This window comes from Chroicocephalus ridibundus, chromosome 8, assembly GCF_963924245.1.
Source record: "Chroicocephalus ridibundus chromosome 8, bChrRid1.1, whole genome shotgun sequence".
NCBI classification, from domain to species: domain Eukaryota; kingdom Metazoa; phylum Chordata; class Aves; order Charadriiformes; family Laridae; genus Chroicocephalus; species Chroicocephalus ridibundus.
This window is the reverse complement of record NC_086291.1, coordinates 13065970-13080574: the sequence shown is the minus strand read 5'-3', so window position 1 is coordinate 13080574 and position 14605 is coordinate 13065970. Positions and strand designations below refer to the sequence as shown.

The following is a 14605-nucleotide window of genomic DNA, read 5'->3' as shown; positions in this document are numbered from 1 at the left end:
CGGGGACCAGCCCCCGCAGGCAGCGTGACGTGTGCCACCGCCTCTGCTGCTGGCTGGGAGCAGCGTCTGAGGCAGCGTCAACAGCCCTGCTCAAACCAAGGGCTTTCTGCTTTTTGCCTCCCTGACGGCAAAGCCCAGTAGCTGGATGGAGAAGGAAGTGGGACTGGTTTGACAAAATTTGACTGTGACAAATTGGTGCTGGCTGTTCCCTTCTGCCCTCGCTGCCCCCAGTGCTGGCCCTGACTGCAGGGCAAGGAGAAGCCAACCCACCCTTGGCGTGGTGGGGACGCGTGTGCAAGCAGCTCCTCATTCCCTGCCTGGTGCTCCCTGGGCTGTGCCGCAGGGTTGTACCCTGGCAAGGTGAGACACCCCTCCGGCCACTCGCACCATGCTGCGGCGGTGGATTGGCAAGGGGCTGAGCGTGCCTGCAGGACCCCACCATGGTGGCCCTGCTCCTGCACCGGCACTGCTAGCATCTGTGTGGGCCCTGCCAATGTCCCCTGTGCCTGCAGCCCTCCTCCCGGCACAGCCGCTGGGCCAGTGCCACTGGGACACGCAGAGCAGACCCAGCACACACCAGTGCCAGGGGGCACAGGGCAGGATGGAGCCAGAGCAGCCACCCCGTGCCCCGTGGTCCCGTGTGCCTGCAGCCCCCAACAGCCTGCCCTGCCCTCCCTGCCCCATGGGGGGGCCTCCCTGGTTTCTCAGGGGTTGTTTTTCTTCCTACTCCAGCCTCCCAGCGTGCCGGTAGCCACAAGGGCAGGACGTGCTGCCTATCTGATAGGAGCAGTCTCTCTTGGCACTGCGGCTGGCGGCGGAGGGGCTGTGGGACGGTGGTTTCAGGCACGGGGAAGTGCCGGCGATGGGGCGGGGGGAGCCTCCAGCCAGGCTTCCTGAGCTGCACAGCCACCACTTCCCAGATAAAGGTATCACCCAGAGGAGCTGCTGCAGCTCCCAGGGCGCTAGGAAGTGCCGGCACAGGGGTTGCAGCATGGCAGCCTGCCTGCAGCGGGGCTGGCTGCCCTCGCTGCTCCCTGCCATCCTGCTCAGCCTCCACAGCCCACCATCAGCCCCCGAGCCAGTGACATCCCAAGGTAGGTCCTTGGGGCCATTTTCTCCCCCAAAAGATGGGCCAGCAGGGAGATGGCATGCCGGGCACGGACAGCAAGCACCCCACAGCAGCCAAAATCTGCGGGGCTGGGGAGGGGACATCCCAGGAGGGTGTGCAGGGGGTGTTCAGGGTGGGCGGTGGAGAGCCCTTCTCACCTGTGGGAGACCCTGGGGTGCCCGGAGCAAAAGGACATCCCTGCTCTCTGCAGGCAGGACCTGGCAGCCCCCAGGCGTCCCTTTTGGACGGCAGCCTGGGGCTCCCAGTCCCACGCAGGTAGTAGAGGGGGGTCCCCACTCATCAGATGTTCTTGGAGTTACAATCATGAGGGTCTGAGCAAAATTCAAGCTAACATATGAGGGCACGGCGCTGCACCATGGGTAACACGGTGGCACGGCCAGGCTAATGCCAATGCTCCCGCACCAGACTCGCGTGATCTTACTGCCCCACTGGGCATCCTCAGCTCAGCTGGTAGCCAGCCCCAACCTGGCTCGCTGCACCTGGCAGAGGCACTTCCCGACTTTCTCCACTTTCAGGCCTGTCCACGCTTTCTTTGAGCCTTTCCTTTGCCCTTTTAACACTTTCTCTGACAGCATAAAAAGCATTAACTGAACAAAATCCTGTTGATCTCCTTCTTATCTCTCCAGCCCCACCCCAGGTCTCTGGCCACGGCAGGCTCGGGAGCACATTTTGAGTCGGGGCAGTGGGAGGAAGGTCGGGGTTGGGCTCGTTCTCCTCCTGCCTGCAGCTTCTGCAACATCGCAGTGCCCTGAGCCCACCGCCAGCTTGGCAGGGCACTGCCTGAGCGTGGCTGATGTGGGCTGCAGAGCTGTCTGGCCGCTCTTCCTAGGAAACGGCCTGTGCCCAGCAGAGATGATCTGGTAGCCCACAGGACCAGCGTGGCCTCCCACCGATGCCATGGGTCCCTGGCCCCCCCCATCCCCTGGCACTGGGAGCGTCACACGAGGCCTGGGGGGGGGACAATGGGGTGCAAAAAGGGAAGAGCAGGTGGAGGGGGGCTGTGGTTTGTGGGAAGGGGACGTGGGCTGGGGGAGGAAGGCAACATGGGGCTGGGAAAGGAGGAACAAGGCTGGGGGGATCAGGGCAAGGGAAGGGACAGGGAGAGCAGAGGAACACCAAGAAGGTGGCAAGGACATTTGGGGACTGTCCCGTATTCTTCGCTCAGGGTGGGCTCAACTTGCAGCACACGGGACATGTAGCAGAGAACAGACACACTCAGCCCATGGAACAGAGGCAGGCACTGGCAGGGGGCTTGTTATGGGGTCCTGCAGCTGGGAGCAGCCCCTGGGGAAGGGGGCACATCCCAGGAGAAGGATGAGGAAGAGGGCTGGAGCGGGTCCCAGGGCAGAGGCAGTAGGGAGAAGGGAGTGCTGGAGCAATGCTGGGGGCAGCAAGGCCACCCCTGTCCTTCACACATCTCCATTTTGAGGCTGTCCCTTTTCCCTGACCACAGGGACAGGCACCCATGTGCCAGCAAAGCCACCGGTGCTTGGGATGGAGATCCTGCAGGGCATGATGCTCCAGTTCATGCCTGCAATGACAGGGAGGGCAGCTTGCTGAGCGGGGCAGAGAAACCCACAGCCCCCCAAGCAGTCCCCAGGCCGGGGTTTGAGCATCCCCCCCTGCCCCACACTCGACCACACGCCCCCACGCCAGCCCCGAGGCTCTTTCCCTCTTCCTGGGGCACTGCTCCTCCTTATCTCACTTCCGCGCACCTTCCGGCGTGAGCAGGGCAGGGGTGCTTCCCCCCGATCACTGGGCCCTGAGCCCCCCTCCGACCGCAAGGCTATTTCGGGATGTTTGTTTGTCCCAAAGGACCCCGTGTGCTGAGGAGGGGGGAGCGGTGGGGCCGGCCGGCGGGGAGCCCTGCCTCCAGCCAGGACCCTGCTGTGAGCCAGCAGCCATCACACATGCCATGTCCCTCCCTGCCGTGCCAAGTTAGTGGAGGGCACCTGTGCCATGTCCATGGCTATGCCCACACTGACCCAGTTGTCTGCATAAACTGGCTGCAGGGGCAAGCTGGCCAGCAGGCGTGGGGTGGGGGGGCACAGGTGGGATGGGAATGGGTTTGTGCACAGGGGCTCCTTCATACCCACGCTCTTCCCAGACGCTGCGCTGCTGGCAGGGGTGCCTGAGGACATCCTCTGCTTCTCCCGCTCCTTTGAGGACCTCACCTGCTTCTGGGATGAGGAGGAGGAGGCAGCAGCGAGTGGGATGTGCCAATTCTCCTACTGGTACAGCAGGTAGGAGGTGGTGGGGACACAGCCCACCCTCCCCCTTGCCTGCACAGGGAGCAGCAGGGTCAGGGTGCTGCAGCTCTCTGTGCCATCCTGGTGGCTCCCTGCTGCAAGGAAAGATGGTGGAGAGCCCATGGGAGCTACACAGCAGCCACCACACACCCTGCAGCAGGGCTGGGACCTTGTCTGTCCCACAGTCCCATGGGGATGTTGCTCTGCAGTGGATGCCCCAGGTCCCCTCTCCTCCAGTGTGACCCCAAGCAGGAGGCATGGGGTGCTGCAGTACCCTGCTCTCCGTTCCTCAGGGATGTGCCCACAGTGTGCACAGTCTCCACGTGGCGCCATGGGACCGGTGGGACGCGGCACGTCTGCGTCTTCCCCAGCCAGGACGTGCAGCTCTTCACCCAGCTCCACCTCCATGTCCTGGACACCACCACAAACCAGACCAAGTACTGGCGGGAGATCAGCGTGGACGCGGTGGGTGAGTCCCTCCCATCAGGCAATACCCCTGTGGCCCCAGGACAGTCCCTGGACCTGGGTGCCCTGCCCTCCTGCCCACCATGGGGGCTGGCAGCACTCTGCGCCCTGCAGGACCAGGGGGTGACAAGATGGGGGCTGCTGCAGGAGGGCAAAGAGCCCGGCACGTTCCCTGCAGGTCTCATCGACCCCCCGTGGAACATCACAGCCCACTGGGCTGGGGCTGCGGGGCAGCTCTACGTGTCATGGCAGCCACCGCTCGCCGACTACCCAAACTTCTTCCTCTACGAGGTGCGGTGCTGCCCTGCCAGCTCCCCAGAGATGTCCTGCAGCACCACGTTGGACCCCAGCGGGCAGCACCTGGCAGACCCCTCCGCCCACCCAGAAGTCAGCACCCACGCACCCATGGCTGGGGCAGCCGCAGCCTCCCCAGGAGTGGGGCAGGTACACGGAGGGGCCAGAGAAGGGCAGGGGTATTCAGGGTCCACAGCCGCTCCTCAGCCTGTCCCCTCTCCTGCAGGGGCTCATCCAGGCCAACACCTGGGTGGTCCTCCAGGACCTGCAGCCAGGGGTGAGGTACCACATCCAGGTGCGCAGCAAGCCCGACGGCACCTCCATGGACGGTGTCTGGGGACCCTGGTCGCAGGCAGTGGCTGCGGAGACACCCCGCTCCTCCGGTGAGCGGCCATCCCCACCACTGGGGTGCTGACAGGCACAGCGGGGAGGTACTCACACCTGGGGCTGTGAAGGGTGGAGGTCCTGGGGTAGGCAAGGTGCAGCATCCAGGCTTTGGGGGCCCAGGGGGGAAGCAGCCCCCTCCCTGCCCTGGTTCTCACCTGCCCAGGAGACATCGGGCTGTGCTGCAGCACCCCTGACCTGCAGCACGTGCGCTGCAAGTGGATCTGGGACCCCACAGAGCCCCACAGCTCCCACCAGCTCTTCTACCGGCCTCCTCTGAGCGGGGCTGGCACAAGGTAAGGGGCATGTTGGGGACCTGGTGCTCAGGTGGAGGGCAGCACATCCCAGGGACCACCAGCCCTGCTTAGCGTCCCACATCCCAGCACCAGAGCAGGCTGGCAGTGGGCGAGGGGAGTGGGGCCACCACAGTGGGGCTGACTGGCTCCCTGCTTCTCACGCAGGGAAGACGCGTGGCAGCAGTGCGAGGAGGTGAGCGTGGGGGCGCAGGGCACCCACACCTGCACCTTCCAGCCCAGGGCTGGCAGTGCCATCTCCGTCCTGGTGAACATCACCCGCCCCCACGCACTGCCCACGCTCAGCTACTTCAAGGAGTCCTTCTGGTTGCACCAGGCTGGTGAGTCCCACCGCCACCGTGGCCCCTGGCTGGCATGGACGTGTCCCACATCCCATTCCATGGCAGTGACATATCCCCCCCAACAGTGCTCACAGATGCCCCACAGCTTGTGCAGGCGATGGTGTCACAGGGACAGCTGAGCCTGGAGTGGCTGCCACCCCTGGAGGCATTGGCAGAGCAGCTGGACTACCAGGTCCGCTATGCCGTGGAGAACAGCCATGACTGGAAGGTGAAGGCATGGCCAGGGCTCCCCTGAGCAGCCCTGCACAGCTCCGCTGCCAGCACATGGCCTGCATGGGGTCAGGCAGGATGGACCCACACCCCAGAGCTGCCCCTCGGCCGCCCCGCAGCAACCGTTGTCTCCAGCTCAGCTCTGCCCCACAGGTCCTGCAGGTTCCACAGGCATCCAGGAAAGAAGTCCTGGACCTACGGCCAGGTGCCCGCTACCATGCCCAGGTGCGGGCCCAGCCCAGCGGGCCGTGGTACCGGGGCAGCTGGAGCGCCTGGTCTGAACCTGTCATGGTTGACGTCACGGACGATGCGGGTAAGGGACAGGGCAGGAGCAAAGGCTGCAGCCAGAGGAGCCACACGGCTGAGGGCAGGAGACTGAGAGCTCTGGAAATGGAATGGGGAGTGCTGGGAAGAGGGTGACAGGGCTGAGAAGGGCTCAGTGGTGGCGGGTCTGGGGTGGGGGGGGTACAGTCCCAGCGCTCCTCCTCCGGTGCAGGCTGGATCATCCCGAGTGTTACGGTGGTGCCGCTGCTCTTCACGGGAGTGCTCCTGGGGCTGCGGTGCACCTTCCCCTCCCTCTACAGGTACGGGCTGTGCCTGGGGCAGGTGGGGGGAGGAAGGGGGGGGGGGGGGGGGGCAGCACCAGCCCTGGGCACCCTACCCGGGGGCGTCAGGGCACCCCAGGACTGGGCTTTGCCTTCGACACCCCCTTCCCCAGCAACGTGAAGCAGAAGCTCTGGCCCCCCGTCCCCGACCTGCACCGCGCCCTGGGCAGCTTCCTCCACGAAAGCAGCAAGCACGGCCAGGTGAGGGGGCCGGGACTGGGCCCACCGCTGCCGAGCCTCTCCCGGAGGCAGCTCCAAGGGCAGCCCCCACCGCGCCCCCTCTGTCACCCTCTAGGCCAACAGCTTCTACAAGCAGCCGCCGGAGGAGGAGGCCGTCCTGCCCTGCCTGCTGGAGGTGCTGCCCGGCCCGCGGGGGGAGGCGGGCCCGCCGCCCCCGCCGCCGGAGCCAGCTGCTGGCCGGCTGTCCGGCACCGACATCGCCAACCAGTCCTACCTGCTCATGAGCGGCTGGGACCCGCGCGGGCCGCCCTGAGCCGCTCCCCCTCGCCTCCATGCCCCGAAATAAACGAAACGCGCAACCACCCGGCTTCCCCCCTCCTTCGCGGCGTCCCGGTCCCTGTCCCTCAGCGAAGCAGAGCGGCGATGCCCACGCCCCCACGCTGACCCACCACCCACCCACTAGCGGCACGGCACCGGCGCAGCCGTTCCCGTGCGATAGAGCCCCGCCCCGCCGGGGGGCGCAGCCAATGGCGGCGCGGCGCGCAGTGGTCGCCATGGCAGCGGGCGGCGGTTGGGTTTGAACCAGCCAATGGGAGGAGCGGCCGTGCGGGGTTTAAATGCTGCCGCCGGGTCGGGCTGCGCGAGCTTCAACTCCGGAGCGGAGGTAAGGGGTGGCTGGGCCGCGGCGGGCAGGGAGGGCCGGAGCCCCGGGGGGAGCCTGGGGAGGTGGGGGGCGCGCCCTGAGGCGAAGCGGACCCCGAGAGAGACTGTGGTGGTGAAGGGGGCCTTGGGCGAGGGAGGGAAGGCTGTGGTAAAGCGGCCGCTGAGGAGTGCCCTGGGGTAGGGGGCCTCCCGTGGCGGGGGGGGGGGGGGGCCTTGAGGGGGCGGCCTGGGGTGGGAGGGTGTCCTGTAATGGAGAGGGCCTTGAGGAGCGGCCTGAGGCGCGGGTGTCCTGTGATGGAGGGAGCTTTAAGGCGCAGCCGCAGGGGGGCCCGGCGGAGGAGGGCTGCAGCCCGGCCGGTGTCCCTGCGCTGGGCCCCGCTGACGCCGTCCGCCCGCAGCGCCATGGCGCAGTTCGTGTTCGAGGCGGACCTGCACGGGCTGCTGAAGCTGGACACACCGATCCCGAACGCGCCGCCCGCGCGGTGGCAGCGCAAGGCCAAGGAAAGCGGCGCCCCCGGGCCCAGCCCCGCTGGCGGCCTGTCGCCCATGAAGCCGGCCAATCGCTCCCACAGCTCCAGCAAGACGCCATCCAGGACACCCGGTAAGCGGCGGCGACCAGCGGCATAGGTTGGGCGAGGGGAGCGTCGTCTGGGCTGCTCGCCTTGTAGCCACAGGGCTCCGGGCTCCGTGCCAGCAGCCGGGCCTGCTGGTCAAGCAGGAGGAGGTGGGCTACGCTGACTGGCTCCTGGGAGCCACCCACCTTCTCCTCCCCAGCATGCGGTGGGCGGAGATCTGTGCACTGGGGCTGAGTGAACAGTTGACCCCCAGCTGAGTCTTGCTGGCACATGTGTTGGCACAAGTGTGGGTGGGACTGTCTGCCTGACAGCTTTACATGATGTAGCGGTATTTTGGCATCCTCCCCTTATCTACGAATTAGGGTATTGCTGCACTAGGCCCAAGGAGTTGTCTCCTGTCAGTCCCTAACCAGAGTTTGGCGCCCTTAGACAGGGGCAATGGGGAGATGGGAGGAGCAGAAATATGACGCGGGTGGCATGAGCTCCTTGAGTCCTGCTTGTCTCAGGTGTGATGTGGAAAAAGTGTTGGGTTTGCTGTCTCTTGGAAGCTCTAATATAGGCTGTTCATTAGCTGTAAACCAATACTTATGAATGTGAATGCAGGTAAATCTGGATCCAAAATCCAGAGCACGCCAACAAAGGCCGGGGGGGATCGCTACATTCCAAACCGAAGCACTATGCAGATGGAGATGGCCAATTTCCTCCTAACCAAAGAGAATGACCCTGCTGAGGAGTCCCCTACCAAGAAGGTGAGCAGTGTTGCTGAATTACAATTACAACAATGATCACTATCAAACACCTAATCATTCCTGGCCTTCTATAGAGAAGCAAACTGTTAAGTTCTGTCAAGTGGGTGCATGGGGCTGACAGCTCCAGCCGTGACTGCTTCCAGTTCTGGGCTTCAGGAGCCTGGGATGAGGTAGAAGCTGTAGAGCCTGTGAATGGAACAGGTACACATCTGCTACACAGGAGCCTGAGCACAGTGGCTCTTTAGACATGTTTTCCCTAGGCACAGGGAAATGCATAGAGCCTTAAACCTCTGCTTCCATTCACTCTAGCCTGTGCCACTTCTGGTAGCAAAATTCAACTTTGGGCTAATGAGCCTTTAAAATATAGCAGGCTACAGAGACACAAAACTGTGAGTCTGTGCACAGTGAAACTGCTGGTAGTAGCTATTCTAGAACAATGTCTACATGTGGAGCTATTCTGGAATGTGTACACTGTGTTCTGAAATGTGTTTATGAAGCATTTGGTTCCTTGTGGCTGTGGCTTTCCCCACTGTTGATGAGACACTGAACTTGCCACTCTTCTGTATGAAAATGTGAGCAGGACAGTGTGCCAATGTCTGAGGAAAAACTACTCTGAGCTGCCTGCCTGTAGCTGACTCTCACAGCACAGCTGTACACCTTCTGAGTGTAGGAGAAGGGGGCTTAGGTGTATGCTCTGCCTACTGCAGTTTTAAGTGCAGCATGGGCTTTGTGTTTCAAGTGCATCTTGCTGAGGATTGTTTGTCTCTGTAGGAGCAACAGAAAGCCTGGGCAGTGAATCTGAATGGCTTTGATATAGAAGAGGCGAAGATCCTCCGCCTCAGTGGAAAGCCACAGAATGCTCCAGAAGGTATGATACAGGTTCTGTGTGAGTTGACTGAGCTGGAGAGATCTCAGCAGGGTAACAGCAACACAGGGGCTCCAGTGTGGATGTGGGAGAGATCAACAGAGCTCCTGTGCACACTGGAGTCTCCCTCCTTAGGTCTTATGAGGTTGAGGGGTTGCATAACAGCTACAGTGACTTTATTTACAAAAGTTGAAATGACTGCCAGTTGCTCACTGGTACTGCAGGTGGCAAACATTCCTGATGTCTGCAAAAGCTCCAGGCTCTCTACTGTGCACTTTGTGGCTTAACAGTCAATAAACATAATGGGATACAGAAAACTAAGTGCTTGTCATTTAAACTTGTTCCTGTGAATTAGGGAATCAGAGCTCACCCTGGTTCAGCAGTTAATACTGCCAGTGATGTTAGTACATTGTGCTCTTCTGAGTGTTTCTCTTTTCTCTCAGGAAGGGATTTCTACTTCAGTGAGCAGTGCTCAGCTGGGAGGAAACAGTAACTCAGGTTAACAAATCTGTTCCCCTGCACACAGGCTATCAGAATAACCTGAAAGTGCTCTACAGTCAGAAAATGACACCGGGATCCAGCAGGAAGAATGGCAGATACATTCCCTCAATGCCAGACCGGATCCTGGATGCACCAGAAATCCGCAATGACTATTGTAAGTAGCCTACAACGTCGAGTGCTGGGCACCAAGATCATTCTGCACTGGAGTGCAGTTCCTAGGATGGTATGGCCCAAGGAACTGGAACTCTAACTGGGTTGTTTCAGCACCTTATGCACTCAGGCTGGCACGGACCACTTCTGGAGTTCTTCCTGTGTAGCCTCATAGGACCAGTGGTCCAGAGTGCTGTCTAGGTGACATGGATCAGGGCTACCTGACCTCAATAGCTGGGCATGGTGACACCCAGAAGGCTGTCCCTTACCCGCATGTGGTGTGCATGCATGCACATACACACCTGATGCAGGTGAAAGATCTGGCATCAGCGCTGGTGAAAGGCAGGGCTCTCCAGGTAAGCTCAGCATGACCTGTGTTACTCTTCCAAATTGTAGATCTGAATCTCATTGACTGGAGCTCTCAGAACTTCCTAGCAGTGGCTCTAGACAACTCTGTCTATTTGTGGAACAACACTTCTGGGGAGATTATCCAGCTGCTGCAGATGGAGCATCCAGATGATTACGTTTCCTCTGTGTCATGGATTACAGAAGGAAACTACCTTGCTGTTGGCACAAGTAATGCTGAGGTCCAGGTGAGTAAAGCTAGAGGTGTTGTCTAGGGATTGCCAGAGCTGCGGGGCCTTGGGACAAAGGCTTGGCTAGCACAAGAAGGATGCGGTGCACTCTGACTTGCTGTGACTGGTGTGGGGTGTAAATGTCCACATCCAGCCATGGCCAGTGACCAACTGCAGCAGCAAGGCAGGGTTTGGTTTTGGGGTTTTCTTGACACCTGGAGTTACCTTCTGTTCTGTGGGCATGAGATTGATCTCTGCTCCCATACTGATAAGGTTGAATGCTGGAGCCTGTGCAGTGAGGTTCCTAGGGCAAAGCAACAGGGCTGGGCTTCCTCATCCTCTGGAGAACTTATTGCTCTGCCTCTCTAGCTATGGGACATACAGCAGCAGAAACGTCTCCGAAATATGACCAGCCATTCTTCCCGTGTGGGATCCCTCAGCTGGAACAGCTACATCCTCTCCAGGTAAAGCAGTGGGTGGGGGCTGGCGAAGGGCAGTGTCTAGCTGTTGCAGATTCCTATCCTAGATCTGTGAGCGGTGCAGGTTAGGGATGGCAGAGAGGAGCTTCTGTCCTGGCTTGGGATTATTACTGAGCCTGTTCTGTGGGGACTGTGAGGAGAAGGCCTGTCTTCTCTTTTGCCCTTTGTGCTGAAGTTGTGAAGAACTTCTGTGGCTGCTTCTCTCATGCCAAGAGGCCAGTGATGTAGGTAACACTGGTTGAAAGCCAATGGCAGATATGTTAATCTTGCAACAGCACAAAAATGTTTTTTGGTGAAAATATGTGCCAGCCTGACCCTGCAAGCCTTCTCTCTGCAGTGGGGCAAGGACTGGCCACATCCACCACCACGATGTCAGAGTGGCTGAGCACCATGTGGCCACACTTGTGGGCCACACGCAGGAGGTGTGTGGACTCAAGTGGTCTCTAGATGGCCGCTACCTGGCCAGTGGTGGTAATGACAACCTGGTGAACATCTGGCCGTGTACCCAGGGGGACAGCGGAGACTTTGCTCCTGTACAAACCTTCACTCAGCACCAGGGTGCTGTCAAGGTGAGTGCAGGGCTGCTGTGACCAGGGGTGGGCACATGTCTGTGTGCAAGGCAGACATGAAGCAATGGCTGTGCACGGGTTACCTCTTGCATGTCTTAAAATTAACACTTTTCTCTCAGGCTGTGGCGTGGTGTCCCTGGCAGTCAAATGTTCTAGCCACTGGAGGTGGGACTAGTGACAGACATATCCGCATCTGGAATGTGTGTTCTGGCACCTGCCTCAGTGCTGTTGATACCCATTCCCAGGTGAGACATGAACATTGGCTTGGTGACAAACAGCTTCTGGCAGGATGCCTATACAGAGCTGTTGGCTCCCAGGGGCATGGGAAAGGAGGGGGACTACGCTCATCTCTGGATGGTGAGCAGCAGCACAAGCAGTTTGTCTTACCTGCATTATTACCACTTCCCAGGTCTGTTCTATCCTGTGGTCAACAAACTACAAGGAGTTCATCTCAGGCCATGGCTTTGCACAGAATCAGCTGGTGGTATGGAAGTATCCAACGATGGCCAAGGTCACTGAGCTGCGAGGTAGGCTGGGCCCTTTGCCTGGGGAAGGGAGGGCTGCTAGAGACTGAAGGCAGATGTAATCCTTGGTTTGAGCAGACTGGTGGTCTAGCCTGGAGCATTACTGATACAGAATGGTGTCCAGGGGCATGCTGCTAGAGGGAGACACTCCTATGGGCCGCTGAAGAAACACTGTTGTTCCAAATGCATGCCTAGGGTGCGAATTTGTGCTGCTGCAGCATGATGTAGGGACAGCTATGCAAGCTGGGGTGGGGCACAGGGGAGTGAACTTGACCATTGTGGTAGAACCCCAGGGACAGGGCATGCGATGATCAGCCCAGCCCTGACTGCACACCTCCTCCTCAGGTCACACTGCCAGAGTGCTGAACCTGACTATGAGCCCTGATGGTGCAACGGTGGCCTCAGCAGCCGCTGATGAAACACTGCGGCTCTGGCGCTGTTTTGAGATGGACCCCATAAAGAAGAAGGAGAAAGAAAAGGCCAACACTGCCAAAAGCAGCATCATTCACCAAGGCATCCGATGAAGGCACAGGGCTGTTGGGGGGAGTGGGGAAACTCAGCTTGCACACTGTACAGTTATTCTAAAAGTTAATAAACTGCTTTGACTTTTTTTATGGAGTCCGGTGGAAGAAAAGGCCATGACTCACAGAACCAAGCTCTTCTTTCCTGAGGTTTGGTATCTGGACAAGTGATGGAGCTCTTGTTCTTTAAGGCTAGTTTGCAGCACCCCTAGGACAGCCCTGAAGTCCTGGGAGAAGGATGCTGTACTTCTGTATCTGTCCTAAGGCAGATGTGTCACCTGCCACATCATGGTGACCACAAGTGCAGCAGCTCCACCAGAAGGGCTGTGACTTGCTTGTACCCCGCAGGGGGATGCTGTAGCACTGAAAGACCCTAGGTATGGGTGCTCTGCTTGCAGCAGGAACTGCTCTCCGAAGGAAGCTGAGGTCTAGCCTGTGTCTGTGGAAGTCCTGACCTGGCCCCTTCTCTAGTAAAGCTCTACAAGGGAAACCCAGCTTTCTTTGTACCTCTTAACTTTCTCAAACCAGAATCATGGAGCAGCCTGGCCTGTGGCTAGATACTGGGTCTGGTGTCCTGGCTCTGGTAAGAGAAAGGGAAGTGTTAGGAAAGAGGGCCTCTGTATTAACGTCTGTGCTCTTGGTTACTCTCAGAATAAAGGGTAACTCTCAGAATAAAGCCTGAGTGGCTTCCTAGCCCTCCATGCCTGATCAGTGTGTCAAAACTGACCCTTCCCAGGGTTCCAGCCCTGCAGTGGGGCTAGGAGGAAGTGTCCCTGACTTGTCTCAGTTTCTACTGAGCAGTGAACCAGCTCTAAACTGGACCCTGCCAAGGGAGGGCCCTCTGCCCATCTGCTGCCTGCTTTGGTGCCAGCTGTGGTAGGGAGGAGCATGGCTCAACTGAAAACACAGTGTGTCTCGATTCCCCAGCTTCTCCTGTGCCTTGCCTTACTGTGCCTCTGCAGGTAACTACCAGCAGTGATCACCTGTGCCAGAGCAGTCTGGGGCCTGGCTCTTGACAGGCTGAGCTGTAGTCTCACCTGCACACAGCAGTTAGTCTGGTTCTGCTACACCCAGCCTCTGTGCTGCAGCCAATGCTACCTGCTCTTACAGTGCTACAGTAGAATAGCTATTTTTGCAGTGAGTTTAGTACCAAATTTATGAGTATGTGCAACTGGAAAAAAAGCAGGGGTGGGCAGGGTCTGGAAACATACAGCAACAGCTGTGTAATCACACCAAAGCCCAGAAAGGGGCTGGCAATGGCGTGAAGCCTGATGCAAAACAAAAGGTTAGTTTACATTGCCAGAGCCAGCTTGGACGTCACAGAAGGGACTCCCAAAGCACCATCAAGCCAGTGCACAGCCCTTAGTCATATACTCTTCAGCTTAGCCCTGGTACATGCTGAGGCTGCATGCAGGGAAGGGGGCAGCAGAGCTCAGCTGACATTTGGTTGAGTTGACTCTCCAGCACTTGGAATATGCTTTTTTTTCCTGGCTCAGTTACACTGGTGCAAGTTACAGGGAGCATATTTGAGCCTTTACCTGAGCAAGAGACAGCAGGGCCACAGCTGCCATGCTGCTCTGCACGTTGGAGCCACGGTGCCTGAGGTTGTGGGGCTGCATCAGACCCATCCAGCCTGTCCTTCAGCTGCACAAGCACAGCCCGGGGCTGTCAGGGATGCTGCACAGCAGATTAGGACCTTGGTCTGTGCAAAGCAGCTCGACAAAGCCTGTGCCTCCCATCAGCCTATGATTAGCTAAGGGTGGATTATTAACTGTTTTCACCTTCCTCTTAGCACAGTACCACGCTGTACCTGGCGCCGGCTCCTGCTCTGTCTCCTGAGCTTTAAGCCAGCTGGAGCCTTCAAAGGTGGGCAGTACGGACTCAACTTGAGCTGTGCCAAGCCCAGCTACAGCACACCCCCCCACACCCCCACCAGAGCAGCTCCACACTTATTGCTGAGATGAGGGGCACAGTCTCAAAAAACAGCTTGCAGCAGCTGAGCCCAGCACCTTCCCAGCAGGGCTGTTGGTGCATCCTCATTTGGCTACTCTTCTTCAGAAGCAAATCCCAGGGCAGCAGCTGGATCTAAATGGGGAAGGGGGCAGGAACCCACATTACAAGGTTTGGCTCTTCCCCAGAGCTGTGCTGCTGTTGTAGGAACCCTGCCCCACACCCCTGCAGTTCAATGCTGGGAGTTAGCACAGACTTGCCCTGTGGCCCCACAGCAGATTAAGGCTTCCAATGGTTCCTAACCCTGGAAGGC

General features: G+C 59.3%; 2 protein-coding genes across 10 annotated transcripts; both read left to right on the top strand.

Annotated features, from left to right (window-relative positions):
• Nucleotides 1–64: 64 nt before the first annotated feature.
• Nucleotides 65–6541, top strand: MPL (MPL proto-oncogene, thrombopoietin receptor). 8 transcript variants are annotated; one of them, XM_063343159.1, is made up of 12 exons: nt 65–1094; nt 3237–3372; nt 3750–3847; nt 4022–4287; nt 4364–4520; nt 4688–4817; nt 4983–5155; nt 5242–5384; nt 5540–5699; nt 5883–5970; nt 6105–6192; nt 6287–6541. In XM_063343159.1, exons 1-12 carry the CDS (start codon nt 863–865, stop codon nt 6482–6484), a joined length of 1869 nt encoding a protein of 622 aa, XP_063199229.1. In that variant the 5' UTR covers nt 65–862; the 3' UTR covers nt 6485–6541. The 8 variants fall into 8 exon arrangements, with proteins under 8 accessions (XP_063199229.1, XP_063199228.1, XP_063199227.1 ...); XM_063343158.1 differs by having other exon boundaries at nt 3672–3847; XM_063343161.1 differs by having other exon boundaries at nt 960–1094; nt 3672–3847; nt 3958–4287.
• A 215-nt stretch (nt 6542–6756) lies between these two features.
• Nucleotides 6757–12415, top strand: CDC20 (cell division cycle 20). Of its 2 annotated transcripts, XM_063343165.1 has the most exons (11): nt 6757–6835; nt 7233–7435; nt 8013–8158; nt 8930–9026; nt 9550–9678; nt 10071–10267; nt 10619–10713; nt 11066–11297; nt 11417–11542; nt 11707–11824; nt 12167–12415. In XM_063343165.1, exons 1-11 carry the CDS (start codon nt 6789–6791, stop codon nt 12343–12345), a joined length of 1569 nt encoding a protein of 522 aa, XP_063199235.1. In that variant the 5' UTR covers nt 6757–6788; the 3' UTR covers nt 12346–12415. The 2 variants fall into 2 exon arrangements, with proteins under 2 accessions (XP_063199235.1, XP_063199234.1); XM_063343164.1 differs by lacking the exon at nt 6757–6835 and having other exon boundaries at nt 6939–7435.
• Nucleotides 12416–14605: the final 2190 nt, after the last annotated feature.